The sequence below is a fragment of the Arabidopsis thaliana genome, chromosome 5, assembly GCF_000001735.4.
Source record: "Arabidopsis thaliana chromosome 5, partial sequence".
Classification (NCBI taxonomy): Eukaryota; Viridiplantae; Streptophyta; class Magnoliopsida; order Brassicales; family Brassicaceae; genus Arabidopsis; species Arabidopsis thaliana.
Genome location: NC_003076.8, coordinates 21,052,440 through 21,068,693, shown reverse-complemented (window position 1 = coordinate 21,068,693; position 16,254 = coordinate 21,052,440). Strand labels below are relative to the sequence as shown.

At 33.7% G+C, this 16,254-nt stretch overlaps 2 protein-coding genes and 2 long non-coding RNA genes across 5 annotated transcripts; 3 read left to right on the top strand and 1 right to left on the bottom strand.

The window, feature by feature from the left end:
* The first annotated feature begins 366 nt into the window (after positions 1–366).
* On the top strand, positions 367–5,396 carry PGM (phosphoglucomutase). The gene is made up of 22 exons (NM_124561.3): positions 367–964; positions 1,053–1,118; positions 1,203–1,247; positions 1,330–1,422; positions 1,510–1,562; positions 1,752–1,803; positions 1,883–1,951; positions 2,154–2,222; positions 2,345–2,467; positions 2,556–2,608; positions 2,782–2,860; positions 2,947–3,011; positions 3,086–3,153; positions 3,254–3,372; positions 3,460–3,534; positions 3,631–3,746; positions 4,196–4,337; positions 4,427–4,508; positions 4,588–4,634; positions 4,719–4,796; positions 4,906–5,011; positions 5,096–5,396. The coding sequence occupies exons 1-22, from the start codon at positions 761–763 to the stop codon at positions 5,161–5,163; spliced, it is 1,872 nt and encodes a 623-aa protein (NP_199995.1). The 5' UTR covers positions 367–760; the 3' UTR covers positions 5,164–5,396.
* A 649-nt stretch (positions 5,397–6,045) lies between these two features.
* On the top strand, positions 6,046–6,947 carry AT5G07835. The gene is made up of 2 exons (NR_143033.1): positions 6,046–6,254; positions 6,782–6,947. It is a non-coding gene; the product is annotated as an other RNA (long non-coding RNA).
* AT5G07845 lies at positions 6,122–6,491 on the bottom strand. Its single transcript, NR_143034.1, has one exon. It is a non-coding gene; the product is annotated as an other RNA (long non-coding RNA).
* Positions 6,948–11,812: 4,865 nt separating the features above from the next.
* GA20OX2 (gibberellin 20 oxidase 2) lies at positions 11,813–13,515 on the top strand. Of its 2 annotated transcripts, NM_124560.4 has the most exons (3): positions 11,813–12,492; positions 12,636–12,957; positions 13,036–13,515. In NM_124560.4, the coding sequence occupies exons 1-3, from the start codon at positions 11,948–11,950 to the stop codon at positions 13,303–13,305; spliced, it is 1,137 nt and encodes a 378-aa protein (NP_199994.1). In that variant the 5' UTR covers positions 11,813–11,947; the 3' UTR covers positions 13,306–13,515. The 2 variants fall into 2 exon arrangements, with proteins under 2 accessions (NP_199994.1, NP_001332048.1); NM_001344962.1 differs by having other exon boundaries at positions 12,636–13,515.
* Positions 13,516–16,254: the final 2,739 nt, after the last annotated feature.

The following is a 16,254-nucleotide window of genomic DNA, read 5'->3' as shown; positions in this document are numbered from 1 at the left end:
TTAACTCGTGGACAAATTGGTTGTTGGCAGGAGAGGAATTTGGGCTTCAATAAGTTTGAGGAGGCCCAAGATAGTAGTCGAAACTGGTTGTTGAGCCCATGAAAATTTGTGAAGCTACCAAAATTAATATTCCACAAGCTACCAAAATCACAAGAATTTTAGTGAGATATTTTAGTGTCGCCATTTGCACCATTCAACTTCTTGTCTTAGCAACACAAAAAGATTCGCGATATTTTAGTGTCGCGATTTTTTCTTGATATGGAGATGAAGAAATCATTAAGCATATGCGAAACGGATGCTTAATAACTTTCATATCAAAACTGTTACTACGTTCCCACTCAATTTCACTGATAAAATGAGTATATGTATATATAGAAGTAGTTTAAAATCACATTTATTTTGCGGAAGATCATGCCATTCCACGAGCTACCAAAATTATCAGATCTTTTGTTCTTATTGGAGTTTAACGCATTAGACATTTAATTTGCAGAAGACCATATGGCCATGCTACAAGTACCAACGTTTTTATTGCGACAGACCAAAGAATATACTAATCGAATCAGTGACGTGTAATAAACCGAGGAGGAGGAAAAAGAAAGTGTAAAGATAAGCGAAGCAAGTACATGTGGCAGTCCTAGGCTTCCGAGCAACTCAATATCTCTTCCCCAGATCCTCCTCTCTCTTCTTCACTCTTTTAACGGACACTTTTCACTGATCTATTCACTCACTCAAATCGCCGCCGGAGCTAAATCAATCAACAATGACGTCGACCTACACGAGATTCGATACCGTATTTCTCTTTTCTAGGTTCGCCGGCGCTAAGTATTCGCCGTTATTGCCGTCTCCGTCGTTTACTTTATCTACTTCCGGCATTCATATCAGAACCAAACCGAATTCTCGTTTTCACTCGATTATAGCATCCTCCTCATCTTCATCTGTAGTCGCCGGAACTGATAGCATTGAGGTTATTTTCTTTCTCTCCCTGCGTTTCTGAATTTTGAATTTTCCATGATCGTTGTTGATTCGTTTTTTTATGCCTTTTTGTGTTTTAGATTAAATCGTTGCCGACGAAGCCTATTGAAGGACAAAAGACTGGAACTAGCGGACTCCGGAAGAAGGTACTAATTTACTGTTTCTTTGTTGTTGAATTTTTGAATTTTCTCAAGTATTGGAGTAACTTGATTGATATCTATTGAATCCAGGTGAAAGTTTTCATGGAAGATAATTATTTAGCCAACTGGATTCAGGTTCCGATTCGTAAACTCCTATTTGATTGCAAATATTAGAATGGATGATTTTTTTGTAATTGTAATTGTTTATGTGGTATAGGCATTGTTTAATTCATTGCCACTTGAGGATTATAAGAATGCAACGTTGGTTTTAGGAGGTGATGGTCGTTACTTTAACAAAGAAGCTTCACAGGTTATTTTCTCGTCGCTTTGTATGTCTTAAAGTTATCTTTACTCAAATCTTCATTTTTTTGAAGCTGTTTGCTTTTTTTTTTAACAGATCATTATCAAAATTGCTGCTGGGAATGGAGTTGGACAAATTTTAGTTGGAAAGTAAGTTTCTTTAGTCATTTAAAGTTTCTTGGATGATTTACAATGCTGAAAGATTAGTTTTCCTAGCTTTTGGTTTATGTATGGAGCTGTAGAGCTAGTCTGTCAGTTCCTCTTTGGGTTTGTGTTTTTAATGTCATTGGGATTCTCCACTTTGTTGACATATCGAGCTGAAAATCCAAATATTTGTAGGGAAGGCATTTTGTCAACCCCAGCGGTTTCCGCTGTAATCAGGAAAAGAAAGGCAAGCTTTTTAATTTATATCTTCTTACAAAGTTCAAGATCGTTTTTTTCATTACTCTTGTTGATAATTATTCTCACAGGCAAATGGAGGATTCATTATGAGTGCAAGCCATAATCCTGGTGGACCTGAATATGACTGGGGTATCAAGGTGAAGTATCAGTAACGTGCCCTTACTTACTTTTTGTCCTAGGAACTGTAGTATCTTTGAAAAATCAAGCTTACTTTTGATTATGGTTCATCATGTGTGGAGATTTGGGTCTTGAATGACAATAGTATATGCTTTGTAAGCAGCTTTTCTGTAAATTTGTAGAGGTTTTATAATAATTATCTGATCTTTGTTAAATTTACAGTTCAATTACAGCAGTGGTCAGCCTGCTCCTGAAACCATTACTGACAAAATATATGGAAATACACTTTCAGTAAGTATCTGGTCAAGTTTGATTGACTTCACTAGCTAAGTTTTTCCTTCGTGATCACTGAAAATTGTGGCGTTCTGTCAATGTTTTTGTATAATGGTCTCGTCTCTGGTACACATTTTCAGATCTCTGAGATTAAGGTGGCAGAGATTCCTGATATTGATCTTTCTCAAGTTGGAGTGACCAAATATGGGAATTTCAGTGTAGAAGTTATAGATCCTGTTTCCGACTATTTGGAGCTCATGGAGGTAAGAATTTTCTCACATGATTCTTCTGTTTTTGTCTTATGATATTGGGTATGTTAGACATTAGATATGTTCATGGTATTCTATGCAGGATGTTTTCGACTTTGATCTCATCAGAGGTCTTCTTTCAAGATCAGATTTTGGGTATGTTCTTACATCTAGAGCCAAATAGGCTAGAAGCTTTTGTCTTTTTTGGGGTTTTGATGGTCCTATTATTTGCGCCTTCTGTCTGGTTGCAGAGTCGCTCAACATGCTAAGAACCGAAACTAGCCTATGATTTGATGATATTTTTTGTTGTTCATTTTCCTTGCCTTTAGGTTCATGTTTGATGCCATGCATGCTGTTACTGGTGCTTATGCGAAACCAATTTTTGTCGACAATCTTGGAGCCAAACCGGTATGTATTGGACATTATGATATATATTAGATTTAACTTTGAACTTCTAGACATTTCAGATGATTGATGTTAGGCATGTTTTGTAGGATTCAATTTCCAACGGAGTTCCCCTGGAAGATTTTGGGCATGGCCATCCTGATCCTAATTTGACGTAAGAAATAAACTGAAGAGAAGTTTCAACATACCCACTTAGTATATAACTTCTATAAACTTTCTTACATATAGATATGCAAAGGATTTGGTTGATGTCATGTATCGTGACAATGGACCGGATTTCGGAGCAGCAAGTGATGGTATGACCGTGGAGAGATATCTTTCAAATGTTCTTGTTCTTTTAGGCTAAGAAACATTGACCATGAATTTAGTCACTATAATAGTGCAATTTTCTGGCAGGTGATGGTGACAGAAATATGGTTTTAGGAAACAAATTCTTTGTCACTCCTTCAGACTCTGTAGCTATCATCGCAGCCAATGCACAAGAAGCAATTCCATATTTCCGTGCTGGTCCTAAGGTGGGATTGCTTTGGATAAAATGAAGTTCACTATTTAATTTTAGATATAGTGCCGTTTAAACTTACTGGATGCAATCTTGTTCTCAGGGGCTGGCACGTTCTATGCCGACAAGTGGTGCTCTTGATCGTGTTGCCGAGAAGTTGAAGCTTCCTTTCTTCGAGGTTCACCCTTTTTAGTCAACAGATGTATTTTCTAGGTTTGCAACCAGATAAAATTAGGAGGATAAACTTTTTGACAAAGCAACTTGTATGTTTTAGGTTCCCACTGGATGGAAATTTTTTGGAAATCTTATGGATGCTGGAAAATTGTCAATCTGTGGAGAAGAGAGCTTTGGCACAGGTTCTGATCACATCCGTGAGAAGGATGGAATATGGTAATCTTCCTTAAATCTAATGCTCACTAATAACTGGATACTTATGCGATATGCAACGTTTCCGTCTAATGGGATTGTATCATCACACATAAGTTTGCGAATGGTGTTTAGATCTATTATGCATTGTCTCACAGCATTTCAAGAAATTTTACGACACCTTGATCTCTGGTAATCTAGTCAATGAAACTCCCATTAACATTGACCTGAATCAAGTTTTGATATTCTATGGCAGAAATCTCTCATTAGTTATAATTTACCTATAAACTCATAGCTAAGATTAAGATGTCATTTGAATAGTTCCCGACTCAATCTTTGTCAATTTACTTCTTTTTCACTTAAGTTGTTTTCAAGAAGAATTCTTCATATATGGATTCTTCAATCCCAGTCCATAGCCTTAAAAATGCTACTCTGCTTTTACGCTGTAGAATGACTCTAACCTTACATGACAGGGCTGTGTTGGCGTGGCTTTCGATCCTTGCTCATCGCAACAAGGACACGAAACCAGGGGACAAGTTGGTGTCTGTTGCAGATGTTGTGAAAGAGTATTGGGCGACATACGGAAGGAACTTTTTTTCAAGATACGACTATGAAGTAAGATTGTGTATGAATTTTGTTACAGATCGCTTGGGAACTAATTTTAATGTGAAAACCCCCTCAATTTTTTACGACTGTGTGATCAGGAATGTGAATCTGAAGGAGCCAATAAAATGATCGAGTATCTTAGAGAAATCTTGTCTAAGAGCAAGGCCGGTGACGTTTATGGTTAGGTTCATCCCAATATATTCATTTTTCTGTACGTAATAACTTATTTTCACTGTTCATAACAACTTTCATCTCACAGGAAACTATGTCCTCCAGTTTGCAGATGACTTCTCATACACAGACCCTGTAAGTCTGATAATAATAAAAAGTTGATATTCAAGTATGCATGTACTTTCGATATACTGAGCAAGTTTATATATTTCTGTTTAGGTTGATGGAAGTGTTGCATCCAAGCAAGGTGTTCGGTTTGTGTTCACGGATGGATCCAGAATCATATTTCGTTTATCCGTATGTTGTAGATTCTTTCTTTTTTTCTTTAATCAAATTCCATGTTTTATATGTATAGAGACACATTGGCCCCTATCACAGTGAACTAACTTAGAATTCTTTGTTCCAGGGAACTGGCTCAGCTGGAGCTACAGTGCGAATATACATTGAACAATTTGAGCCAGACGTTTCAAAACATGATGTGGATGCACAAATAGCTCTTAAACCTTTAATCGGTTCGTTCTTGGTTTTGTTTCGGGAGAGTTAAAGATGTCCCAGTTTTGACTTTAGTAATGATTCATCTCATTGTCATGCTACAGATCTTGCATTGTCTGTATCAAAGCTGAAGGACTTCACAGGGAGGGAGAAGCCCACTGTCATTACATGAAGAGAAGTGTCACATGGTCCTTTCGATAAGGCAATTTGGGTTCCTGACTTCAGTTTTGTCTGCCATGTTTATTTGAAAATTCCAGAGCAATGAAATGCTTATCCTTGTAACATATATAACTTATATACGTCTTTCTATATAAATAAAAGCATTTCTTTTACTTAGCTTGTGGAGTCATGTTTTCCGATGAGATAAACTACGTATTAGAAAAGAAATGTTTAGTGCAAGATATCTGGTATGGCAATCCAAGTCATTTGCTATTGCCCGGATCACCTCACACGTGGTCATGATGAGCACAGTCGTCTCTTATGCTGCTTGTGATTGGACTCTTGAACTCAATTATTATAGATCTCTTGTGCATTCTTCATTGGTGTGTCTTTTTCATTGGAGGAGACCAAGTGAATATTCAGTTGCAGGGACACAGGTAGATAAGAAAGCAGAGAAGTTGTACTTGTTTTTTTTCATCTATGTATTTGACAGGCTCCTTTGGCTGACAAGTTTCAATGATAGAGACCATCTCCCAATGGCCATTCAAAGACCATTCCATTTGCTGTTCAAGTAAGACTTCCACTATAACACACACACACCCCAATATCATTTTTCTTGGATATTTTGTTTAGAATCTAGAAAGAAAAAGAAAATTGAAGGAAGATATCTAGAACTATTCTGTTTCAATATTCACTGTGATGGGTTTTACTGTCCAGGTTTGTGAACACATGTGTTTTGCAAGTAGTCTGTTGTTTTGTTCATAGGATGATGATATACATATGTACAAATGAAAATATGCCTAGGTTTTTTCCCCACAAATATTTTACACAGGTTCTTGGTAACTAAATATCTTGTTTTTGATCCTGTCTATATCATTTTTGTTATGTGCACAAACGCCTGGTCACATCCTAATATCCTAAACAGTGAGAGACATACTTTGGCGTTATTAGTGATAAAGTTATGTCTTTTTCTTGGGGAATCAAGAAACAAAGATCAATTGGAGATCATATCTGCTCCCTGATGTCTAGTGTCATCAGTTAAGTACTCTCAATCTATTTCTCTCTCTCTCTCCACTCAATAATGCCACAGGAAAGAAAAAGAAGGTAATCTTTTCAAAGTGGATAAACAAGAGAATGGAAGGGGAACTGTGTTGTGTGTCCTAGCTGTGAGTGACAAATCCGATGTCGAAACGTCGTCTATTCCTAGGGTCCAGCATTTGTTGATTAGTCTCTACTCTTTTTGAAATTAGAAAGAAACTCTCGATTAAGCACATATCTCCCTTGTTCCCCACCTTCTTTTTGTCCTTTTGGTAATCACCACTTTTAATTGTATCCTCACCTGAAAACTCCTTGACCTGATCACTCCCGGGTTTTACCATTCGGGTTTGGTGCATGTCTTGCAAGGTCTGGTATATAGTTCATAGAACATGAGTCCTGATCATTCACTCTCTGGTTTGAACCATTCGGGTTTGGTGCCATGTCTTGTAAGGTCTGATCATAGTTCATAGAAATTTGTACGGAGCACTAGAGAAGAGAGTATAGGAGAGGACCCTCCTTTTGTTTGTTTGTTATCTCTTTTGGAGATATCAACACTTACCTGCAATTTCCTATTGTGTGTGATAAGAATAGGAGAAGTTATAGTTTGATAGTGAGATTGTCATGTCAAAAGCAGGTTTTTTTCATCGTTTAGTGAAATTGGTAGGGACTTTATTTAGTGGTTTTATAAAGTAGAAACGCTAAGTGACAAGACAACAATACTTTTGAGATTTCTCTTGTGTGTGGTTTGGTTTTTAGTGTGTTTTTGTTACTCGAATTTTTCTTTTCTTCAGGTATTAATTTGGTTCGTGCATGGAAAGTAAAATAACTGGTCGCTTTTGACCTCTCTTTTTCTTCTCGCTTTACATCATTTTGTTCTTTGTTTCGGTGCTATTTCTTTCCTATTTATGTCAATTCTTTATAATCATTTTCGTTTGAATTCCAAAAATAGAAAATGTACACATCTCTCCACCCTAAAAAAGACTAAATTTTGAACGTAACAAGTATTGCAAATACATCACTAACGTACACCTGCCTCACTGAGTCACCGTACCTAACCAAAATCGTAACACAACGTTTTTTCCTAATTTTATTTTAAAAATTGATAATATTTTTTCCGATATTTCTTAATATGACTTTTCTTGAGTTCTCTAATAAAATCTATGGACCCAAAAAACTTTGGACGTCTTTATTTGGCAACACTAGCGAATCCATGAATTTTTCTTCATTGAATAATATGCTTCAATCTCAAAATTTGATTTTCCCTACGTACAATATAATGTGTCATAATACTACAACTGGATTTGATTATAACATTTTATATTAGAAGTCTGACTACTCTATAACATTAGGTTTTGACGATTCTCTTTGGTATTTTCTATTCATTACACCTGAAAATCATTTTACAAATTGAAGACGTGGTTGAATATTTACTCTAGCGGCAAGTGATCAGGATTTGAATCTTGACACTATGATTTTAATCATGGTTGATCTTAGATAACTTTTAACGGTGTAGCGAAAGTTGTTACTTAATCGTCTTGTTTCTTTTCTATAGGACATTCCGCTTTACTTGCCACTGTTCATGTCGTCTTTGTGATTGCCATTTTGATGGTTGAAAACAAGCTAGTCAAACTTTTGACTCTATTTTTTTTTATTTGTTAGTCAATAAATTTTTAATGAAATTTCGGGTTTATTGTCTTGATTATACTATTCTAAATAAAGGAAGTTGCAAAGATCAAAATATTTTATTAAAAAAAACAAAAAGTTGGAAAGATTTCTTTATATATATCTCTATATACAAAGATCAAACAGTTTTAGTGATGGCTCTAGAATGAGAAAGTGACCTTGTTGAAGAGGTGTCAAGAGATAACGAATTGAGACAAGTACCACTAGAACCTTTGTAACCAACGTGCATCTTGTCTTAGTGTCGCACTATGGAGAGTTGACACTATTGGTGGTAGAATCGTTATTGCATGCTTATCATTATCCATATTCTACAGTTACTTGAAGGATTTTCTTTTCGATATGAGAAAGAAATTCATCATTTCACTACTTATGGGAACTAATTTCTCATTATCAAAAGAAACTAGTGTCTTTGTCAAAAGTATAACTCTGTTTAAAATTATGTGTTGTTTTAAAACCTAAATTTTGTTTCATAATAAGTATAGTTCTTTATTTTCAATAAAGATTTTTTGATAAAAAAAAAATAGTTTTATCCCCACTGATATAATATATTGACCAAAAAAAAAAAAAAAATCATTTGTTTTCTTAATATGTATGTTAAAATTTCAAATGAAACTTATTTATAAACAGAGAGAGTAAGTACCAAATTACAAACATCTTTATAATAAAATGGATGTAGTAATATTTAGTTTTCGATCCATTAATTGGGTGGACAAAGCCATGTGCCATGGATGTTGCGACTGAACTTTCTTTCTTTTTTTTTTGAGCAAATGACTGAACTTTCTATTTTGAGATTCAACCAACAAATATCTTGTGTATGTTACTTTATATAATGGAAACTTCTTTATACCCATACATATCTGTTTGGACACAAAGAAAAAGAAATTCCTTTTTTTACTAAAACAAAATTCATATATCTGTCACTTTTTGTTGTTGTTTTCTTATGTTTTACTTTTAAGTCATTTACAAATTTATATGCATGTTACAAACATGGATTTGAATGGTATACAACTTTTTTACGTTTTGAAAATGTGATTCCGCTGAATGTAAAAAATAACAAGTGATTAGTGATTTGTTAATTAACCCCACACATTTTAAATTATTACTAAATTTGAGAAAGTTCATTCATCTACTATATCGTAGATTTTGGCATTTTTTAAAGTCATCTATACTTAGCTTAAAATTGTTATCGTCCTACTAAATCCGCTATTTCATAATTCAGCTATTTTGCTATTCGATTACCAGTGAACAAACAGTTAGGTTCCTAGTCTAAGTGTTAAATCAGTTGACCACACAAAATTTTGATTTTATAGATAAGAGTATTTCTAATCAAAATATTTTGAATTTTCTGGACTGGCATCTTTATTTCTAATCATAATTCATCTTTAATCAAAACATCTTTATTTTATTTTTTTTAGATTTTTATTCTGTACATGGGGTTGTTTTTTAATCCTACAAAAAAATATGAAGGCATGACTGAAACCTAAATATTATTTCCTCTGCTTTTAATTCTTGATATTTAAGATTTTTGCATACAAATTAAGAAATTAATGACCCGACCAAAAAAAAAAGTTAAGAAATTAATGAATTTTTGTTTATTATTAAGCTAAAACGTAATTTATTATCTATCTAAACAAGATTTAATATTGTATATTTGTGATGAGATAGTAATAATTTAATTAGCTTATTGGGTAAAAGGCAATGGAATCGGACCTAATAAATTAAGAACATTGTTTTCTAAAAATATTTGTATATATATACTAAGAACATTCTTTTAACGATATTTTAAAAAATGTGAAATGTCGTATACCCTTAGTTGAAGAAAGAAATGTGAAATCAATGGATCAATTCATATTTGTTTTGATCTTGATCGTCTATTCCAAAGTCCCTTAAACCAACTTATACTTCTTTTTTTGGTTCAACACCTTAAACAAACTTTCGGATGTACAATAACAAACTAAATCCCTAATTGGTGAAGTAGATGTATGCACTCTCTAAGCAGCGAAACATTTTAGAAGGAAATATAGACATTTTTATGCACTAGTTTTCCATATCATGATTCATATTTTGAGGAATGCTTTAAGAGAAAAGAGTGAGAGGAATAAGGAAGTGGCCAATGGGGAGCATTGAATCTTGGGCTATTTGGATTCCGATAACAGTTGAAAGCAAAGAGAACTCTCTTGACCAAACACTTCTTCTCCTCTCTTCTCTTCTGTTTGGGGCCTTTGTAGCTATTGGCCCTACCTCTCTTCACCAAACATTTCTTCTCCTCTTTGTCCTTTTCCATGTCCTATTAGTTTCGAGTTTGGACAAATAAACACACGTGGGAAGAAAATAGTTAACTTATCCTGCCTAGAACACAAGTACTCTACATCAAATTTTCTTCTTGGAGAAGTTTAATATTAACAAATATAAAGCAAATAAACACACTTCCTCGATTCATATCGATTTTCGTTTCGGATTCAATTTAGTTTTTTTTTTTTTAAGTTTAAACAAAAAAGAAAATCAATTTTTATGTTCATCCATTAAATAGTAATTCAAAAACAAAATGCATATAGTTTAAAAACAAATATCACATATCATTCGTGGGTGCCCTATAAGATCAGTAATTTCATCTTCGAGTAGAAGGTAACTAATATGAAGAAAAGCTTAAAAGATGGTCTTTACTATTTGTATCATAAATTGAAGAAAAAATAAACTAGGTGTATTATCATAAGGTGTTTGTTTTACCCTAATAAATTTCCAATTTGAAGACAATGTTAGGAATTAGTTACAAAAATAAATGCGAGTAATGATAAAGTGTAATTATATCGACGAATCTACGAATTTTTCAAAGTCTTAACTCTTAACTGGTCGAACCAACCATGAATGATTTGGGCATAATTACAAAAGATCCTGCAGGTTGTGGGGTTTGCAAAATCGACCCCATATCTTACCATTAAAGTGTAATAAGAGCAGCCCAAAGTTATTAATTGTGTTTGGATCCAAACTCAGTTAATATTTACTGAAATACTAATGCTTTCTCTTATTTCATTTTCTTTGCGATCCAATAGAAAATCGACAAACAACTAAGAAAAATTATTTTAAAAAGAATTCAAACTATGTAAGACGAGAAAGTAAATAAGTAAATGGAACCAACACTTCTCCTAATACAGCCAAAACACAACCTCGGGAACCTCTTCCTCCTGCCAACTATAAAAACAGACACCAACAAAAGGATCCATTGATTTTATAAATTTTGTTTGCTTAAAACAATATATGTTTTGATGTGATTTTAATACCCAATTAGTCCCTACCCCCATGGCAATTTGTTTGTTGGACCGAAGCCAAAATTGATTCTAGAGGATGTATCTATCTTGTGAAGTTTTGTAGTGAACAAATATGAATTTATTCTATAGAGTATGCATCTATCTTGTATAATTAAATGTGTGATCATCAAAAATATTTTAGTATACAATATAGTATGTACATAACTTAAAGGAATTTAATGTGTTATAGATAATAAATCTTATTTTATTGGAAAACATAAAGAATTTTAAGATGTTGGCCAAAAAACAAATTCATAATAAGTAATGGATCAAAAAAAAATCTTTTTAGGGTCATACATTCTAAAACTTTTGTGGTATAGTCAATCTACTTAACATTTTTACAATTTTCACAATATATACATGAAATGATTGCAAGATTCCGATAAGAATGTATTTTATAAGATCAAGATTGAATCCAACATGCATGTATACCAAGCACATGAACAAATACGCATTTAATTTAGGGATTAATTGTCGTTTAGTTTTTCTTGTCCTTTAGATTGAGACCAAAGATTTTGTTCAATATACACAATTTTGACACTATTATATTCACCTTATAAAGAGATTAGTATGAAATCCCATGTGGCAAAAAAAAGAAGAAATTATTATAAGAAAGATTAAAAAACCAAACAAATGTACACTAACATGACTTGAAGCTTGCTTATATAAAGACTTAAAGGACCCTTTGTTCCCCCATCTCCTCAACAACACTCACTCAGAACAAGACAAAACAAAAACCCCAAAACTCTCAAGAAAAAAAAAAGAAAAGAAATGGCGATACTATGCACAACAACATCTCCGGCAGAGAAAGAACACGAACCAAAACAAGATCTTGAAAAAGACCAAACTTCTCCACTAATCTTTAACCCTTCTCTTCTTAACCTCCAATCCCAAATCCCAAACCAATTCATTTGGCCAGACGAAGAGAAACCTTCCATTGACATTCCAGAGCTCAACGTCCCGTTCATCGATCTCTCAAGCCAAGACTCGACTCTTGAAGCTCCTAGAGTCATCGCAGAAGCTTGCACCAAACACGGCTTCTTCCTCGTCGTCAATCATGGCGTCAGCGAGTCACTAATAGCGGATGCTCACCGTTTGATGGAAAGTTTCTTCGACATGCCTCTCGCCGGCAAACAGAAAGCTCAGAGAAAACCCGGTGAGAGTTGTGGCTATGCAAGTAGCTTCACCGGCAGATTCTCCACTAAGCTCCCATGGAAGGAGACTCTCTCTTTTCAGTTTTCCAACGATAATAGTGGCTCGAGAACCGTTCAAGATTACTTTTCCGATACATTAGGACAAGAGTTCGAGCAGTTTGGGTACGTGTCTTTTTAAAACAGAACCACAAAACAGAGCAAAACCTTATTTTCTCTGTTTTCTAGTCTGACCTAAATAAACCGGCTTGTTATACCGGAAATAATTTGACCGGTTTACCTAATGATTTTCCCGGTCTTCTTTACAGGAAGGTGTATCAAGACTATTGTGAAGCAATGAGTTCTCTATCACTCAAGATCATGGAGCTTCTGGGCTTAAGTTTAGGCGTAAACCGAGACTATTTCCGAGGATTTTTCGAAGAGAACGATTCGATAATGAGGCTCAATCATTATCCTCCATGCCAAACACCAGATCTCACGTTAGGTACAGGACCTCATTGTGATCCAAGTTCTTTGACCATCCTTCATCAAGACCATGTCAATGGCCTTCAAGTCTTTGTCGACAATCAATGGCAATCCATTCGTCCCAATCCCAAGGCTTTCGTTGTCAATATTGGTGACACTTTCATGGTAATTGAAAACATTCTAAGAAAGTAAACACATTTTGGTTACTCATACAGAAATGGTTAATCAACTTTGGTTTTGTAGGCTCTATCGAACGGGATATTCAAGAGCTGTTTGCATAGAGCGGTTGTGAATAGAGAGAGCGCGAGAAAATCGATGGCGTTTTTCTTGTGTCCGAAGAAAGACAAAGTGGTGAAACCACCAAGTGATATTTTGGAGAAGATGAAAACAAGAAAATACCCTGACTTCACTTGGTCTATGTTCCTTGAGTTCACTCAAAAACATTACCGAGCAGATGTGAATACTCTCGATTCCTTTTCGAATTGGGTTATTACCAACAACAATCCCATCTAAGAAACAAAATTATTTACTATCTCAATCTTTTGTTTTTCTTTGGTTACTTTGTGTCCTTTGTTCTCATGGTGAAATGCATTAAATTGCATTTCAAAGTTTTAAACGTTTGTATATTGATTGTTCCAAGCTTTAGACCAATCCCTACCGTATGAGCTCGTTCAATGAATAATTTGAATGAAAAATTCAAAGAAATTTTTCTTCATCTTTGTTATATCCATTTGAAATTTGGAACGAACATTTGCACACCTAAATATCATGTTCCGAATGTGTTTGAGTTTCAATCCATGTTCAGAAGGTGTTTGTGTTCAGAATATTTTAACAATATATAGATAATAACTAACATAATCATTCAATAACTTTATTTTAAACGAGATACCGTGAAATCCGTCCCGTTTGAAGAGAAGATTTTGAGTGAAACATATTGTCACATACAAAAAAAAAAACAAAAACAAAAAACATAATGTCATATACTCACATACAACGTAAATTGTGGAACCAAATCGGACGGAACGGGACTGGACTTTTGTTAAGTACTATCTACGTGTCATGTTTTTGGAATGGATTTGATTGGAGCAAATTGACAAAAAGGGGGTAAGAAAAATCCAAGAACAAAGTACACATCAAATGTCATCAACCAGTGAGTCCAACTTAAGATTAAAGACATAAATTTGTGCATCATATACATCGACATGTAGTGTAACAAGAGTCATCATAAAAACCAAAACACATGGGCCACCAAAACCTACCCAAGAATGTTCTCTTTCTTACAAACATAAAAACCAAAACCCTAATAATGCTCATTATCCTTTGAATCTTACCTGTTTGGCACGCTATGTATACATATGCAGACACTTTAATATAGTGTTTGCACAATTTACAACTCATAATTGAATATGTGTTTCCTATTTCATTTTATTCTCATTTAATTATTGATGTTTTCGAACATTTTTTTAATTATGAGAAATTTTCGAAACGTTGAAGGAACATCGACTTGTGTCCGACCTTGGGAATCAAAAGACTAATATAATTGAAACGAGATTTGTGAAACACAAAGTGTTTATAATTTAGCTTTGGTAAAACTAATATATATCCTGAATTTTACCCAAGGAAATTTATATCTTGATAAAAAAAAAAATTGACAATTAAGATATTAGTCTACAAAAATTAAAAAATTGGTCTGCAATTATTACGCATAATATATATAATTCATAATATATTAGATGTCAAATTAAATGTTTTTATTTGTGCAGATTAAATTATGCGTGTGTGTATTTCCAGTTATGTTTGGAGGGTTTAGCATAAAATATGTATAACTTTGTTACAATTACCAAAAAAGAAAAAGGATTAGATCTTGTTGACAGTCTGACATCTAGATAATTATATTAGGACATACCATTGCAACATAAAGTTGTGATGAGCTTATAAATCCCATGCATACATTTTATAATGAAATTAAATCTATCTAACTAACGTCCAAATTTATGATGCAAACAAAACTTGTAAAATTATAACATGGCCGAATTAAATTACATGTAAATACAGATACAAAATGATTTAAAAGGCTTATAGCTTACATAAATTTGATAAATGAAAGATTTAAATAACTGTTGATAATAAAGACGAATAGAAGTCTGGAAGCAACAAGACAAAAGAACAGCTCTAATCAGAATCCAAAACAACACCCTCACCATCACGTGTATCTCTTTTGTTCTCTTTCTCTTCATCACTCTTAATTATTATTTTCCTCTTAATTGTTTTTAGTTTAAGAAAAAAACAAAGGAACATATCTCTCTCTCTTCCAAGCAAAACGACAACGTTTGGGATATTGCATCATATGCACATTTGTCCAATTGCTCTCTGATTCTTCTTCTTCTCCCTAATAAATCTTAATTGTTAATTTGTTTTCTTTCAAGATTTCATGTTTCTTTCACATATATTCAAATCTATTTGTAATATTATCTCTGATTGATGCCATCTGTCTTACTAGTTTCTAAAGCCCTTCATGCATGAATCGTAATATCTGTAATGACACATCAACTGAACTCTGTAGGTACGTATAGCGTGACACTTTTTCACATTAAAAAACGAATTAATTCATTTGTTTAGAGATTTAGAAAATGATTTGCTTTTGTAATCTCTTTAGGTGTTATGGCAATAAGAGACATTGTGGAGAAATTTAGTTTGCTATTAAATCTCTATAACTAAATTTTGATTTCATAATTTAGGAAGATTAGATAAATGATTGATTCACTTTGTTTGGCGCAAGAATGAAGTCCGCGCGCTTTACTATGGTTGTCACAAGAGTAATTAAGGCCAGCTTTTTCCTGAAAGTATTACGTGAATGAAGGTTAGACACTATGCCTCCCTCACCAGATGTAATTAGTGAATCACTTTGAGATGCCATGGACGGTCGTGGAGCAAATATGTTTCGTAGTAATTAACCAAAAACATGTTCAGGAACCCCTGGGGGTGCCTAGGAAAGGCTTGTAATAAGGAATGCTCGTCACGAGGTGGAAAATAGCTCTGGTAATCATTGAGACACCTCATAAAACGCATCACGAGGCTGAATATATATGAGATACAGATACAAAATTTTGAGGTGGTAAAAGAAAACATTATAAATAGTGATAGTACGAAAAAATAACAGTAGAAATGAAGGTGGTACGAGATGACACTACAAACATGAGTTTAAATTGATAACGTTGTAGCAGTGAAAATAACTAACTGTAATAAAACATTTAGTAAGAAAAAAAATATCCAAAATTAATTTAAATAAGATATTCAATTGTAAATTGTACTATTACTTTTGTAGCATTACACTTGTAAATTGTTATGCTCTTGATTTTGTAATATTCACTTTTAATCCATCAAAAATATACCATCTCTTTGATTGGTTACAAAGTAAACATTAAAATTTGTACTATAAAAATCTCACATTGAGAAAAAAAA

Bases quoted from the DNA above. Each gene is read 5' to 3' on its own strand.
- GA20OX2 (NM_124560.4), top strand. From the start codon at position 11,948: ATGGCGATACTATGCACAACAACATCTCCGGCAGAGAAAGAACACGAA. The intron at 12,493-12,635 runs GTACGTGTCTTT...TCTTCTTTACAG, and splicing joins CAAGAGTTCGAGCAGTTTGG to GAAGGTGTATCAAGACTATT. The intron at 12,958-13,035 runs GTAATTGAAAAC...TTGGTTTTGTAG, and splicing joins ATATTGGTGACACTTTCATG to GCTCTATCGAACGGGATATT.
- PGM (NM_124561.3), top strand. From the start codon at position 761: ATGACGTCGACCTACACGAGATTCGATACCGTATTTCTCTTTTCTAGG. The intron at 1,423-1,509 runs GTTATTTTCTCG...TTTTTTTAACAG, and splicing joins TTAACAAAGAAGCTTCACAG to ATCATTATCAAAATTGCTGC. The intron at 1,804-1,882 runs GCAAGCTTTTTA...TTATTCTCACAG, and splicing joins CTGTAATCAGGAAAAGAAAG to GCAAATGGAGGATTCATTAT.